Source organism: Hydra vulgaris, chromosome 06 (genome assembly GCF_038396675.1).
Source record: "Hydra vulgaris chromosome 06, alternate assembly HydraT2T_AEP".
Lineage (NCBI taxonomy): Eukaryota > Metazoa > Cnidaria > Hydrozoa > Anthoathecata > Hydridae > Hydra > Hydra vulgaris.
In genome coordinates, this window is record NC_088925.1 from 2,673,590 (window position 1) to 2,676,081 (window position 2,492).

At 27.5% G+C, this 2,492-nt stretch overlaps 1 protein-coding gene across 1 annotated transcript; it reads right to left on the minus strand.

Annotated features, from left to right (window-relative positions):
• Positions 1-655: 655 nt before the first annotated feature.
• On the minus strand, positions 656-2,137 carry LOC136081117 (uncharacterized). Its single transcript, XM_065798403.1, has 3 exons — positions 1,891-2,137; positions 1,471-1,659; positions 656-1,380 (listed from the first exon to the last, which is right to left on the minus strand). The coding sequence occupies exons 1-3, from the start codon at positions 2,135-2,137 to the stop codon at positions 656-658; spliced, it is 1,161 nt and encodes a 386-aa protein (XP_065654475.1).
• Positions 2,138-2,492: the final 355 nt, after the last annotated feature.

Consider the following 2,492-nt stretch of genomic DNA (forward strand, 5'->3'; position numbering starts at 1 on the left):
AAAGGTAGGGTAGAAGTTATAGGGTAAAAGATATAGAAGTTAAGATATGTTGCGTGTAATATGAAAACGCTATAAATTTTTATAATTTTTTTATAAACAAGTATGATAAACATTAATTACGATATACCTCTGCAAAAACTCAAGTGTTGCAGCAATCTCTACTGAATAGCCAACATTCAACACATAATATGCAGAAAAAAGAACAACCAATGCCAAAAGTGGATTTACCAAGTTATCTATTATAACATGCCAATCAACGACCAAGTGAAAACTGTTACACTTGAATATGCATGTTCCTATATAGGCAAAAAAATGTTGAGAAAAACAAGCATAAAAATTTGAAATTTCTTAACATTAAGAAAACAAAATTTAAATCATGGTTCTTAAATACATTTAATAAATTTATTAAATAATTAGTAGCAAAAAATGATACATTGTTACCAGCAAAAACAATGTAAAGAAATAGTGGAAGAGTAATGTCCTTTTCAATATCATCTGCATTTGCATGCTCCTACAAGTATTAAAACATCGCACAAACGTATTACTGATAAAATTAGCTGACAAAATATATGAAATTCTTTTTAAATCAAGGAAAACTTTTTAAATCAAGGAAGAAAAAAATCAAAGGAAAAATATTTACCACATTTTGATGAAACTAAAAATTTAAAGATTCTTTAAAAAACTGGCAAATATCCAAAATTGCAGTACCAAGTGGTGCTAACACGTGACCTTGGCCTGCTACTGACATTTCATTCATGACTTGCTGTATTTCTTTTTTGTGTTGCAAAAATTTGGCAATTATGGTAGATTTTATTTTAAGATTTTCTTCAAATATAAAAGCTATGTCAACACCAGTCAATGTTTTAAAATGATGTGAAAACCAATTGGCTTTAAATAAAAATGGCCATTTGGCTACTAACGATACAATTTTCAGTTTATTTAATCCAACTATATTAGCACGTTGTGAAACATAAGTTAACGAATGTAGCCTTTCTATTTCGTAAACATTCCATGATGAAGAGTGCAGATTGTGATGATCTTGCAGCCACCCAATATGGTTGTCCTGACCTTTTTCATTTTCATTTTCACCGAGTCTTGGCAGCCAATCAATGCATCCATAAGAATCTTTTGGCTTGACTTTTGCTTTTTTTGGTTCTTCATCCATTACACAAATTTCTGAAGCAAAGTTTCGTTTCAATGGATTTGGAGATTGTAGCCTATTAATATTTTCAACACGAGCCTCTAGTTTTTTCACAACAGAGCTGCATCCTTTCCCCACTCTCTGATTTTCAAATTTATCCTCAAGAGAAATGAGGTATTTTCTGAGAATTTGATATGCAATTATTTTCAAATTTTTACGACCTGTTTTTCTTGTAATTTCTACAATATCATCACAAATGACCCTGATCAATGGTTACAAGTCATTGGTAGCCATTGATCAGGGTCAATGGCTACCAATGGAAAAGCTACCAGCTGAAATCAATGATATTGCTAATAGCTTTTTCCAGGGAACTTTGAAAACATCTACCCAATTGTCCAGCATAACACTGGAAGATTCAGATGTAGGAACAATTGAAATTCCAGGTTGGATTGAAACCGGAACCAAAGCATGAACCTGAGGAAAACATTCGATGGTAGGATTTCCTTCTAAAATTTGCACTAAAAATTAATTATTAAGAAATAAATTATTAATTAATAATTTAATAATTATTAACAATTTTATAATACAGATAACTTCGTCATAAAACACAATTTTAAATAACTTAAAAATAGATCAGATCACAAGAATAATTGTTAAGAGAGCTTCTTCAAAAAGACTGCACAAGACAAAAGTAAATATAAAAATACATTAAACACAGTTAATATAATACAAAATAATCATATAACAACATAAATACAATATAACTATTTTATTTAATATATACCTTGCTTGTCTCCATGCTGCAAGCTTCCTTATTTGAATAGGCTTTAAAAGTGTATCAAAGTCTTCTTCAGTAACAAATAAAAAATCACCAATATTCTGCACACCTACATCATCGATTAATCTGTTTACGATAAGCTCCAATGTTTCACCAGATAAGCTGGGGATAATAAACATTATTGCCTTCTTCATCGAATCTTTATCACATAATGTCATTTTATGACTAATTATATATATCTATATATAGCTATTTATATATATATATATATATATATATATATATATATATATATATATATATATATATATATATATATATATATGTATATATATATATATAATATATATATAAATATATGTATATATATAAATGTCAGTCTATAGTAAAAGTATAATAATGACCATAATATAAACATCATAAAAAATACATTTAGTTCAAAAAGAATACAAATTAAATTAAAAAATTGAACACAAATGATTTTTTTTCTGAAGAGAAAATAAGTTAATGCTAAGTACTGTTTTAATAAAATAGAGAAGAACAAACAACATAGTAAAAAAGATGTAAAAAAAT

Excerpts from the sequence above, each read along its gene's own strand:
- LOC136081117 (XM_065798403.1), bottom strand. The coding sequence starts at position 2,137 with ATGACATTATGTGATAAAGATTCGATGAAGAAGGCAATAATGTTTATT. Across the intron at positions 1,660-1,890 it reads AATAGTTATATTGTATTTAT|TGCAAATTTTAGAAGGAAAT; the intron begins GTTGTTATATGA and ends ATTAATTTTTAG. Across the intron at positions 1,381-1,470 it reads AATATCATTGATTTCAGCTG|AAATTACAAGAAAAACAGGT; the intron begins GTAGCTTTTCCA and ends ATGATATTGTAG.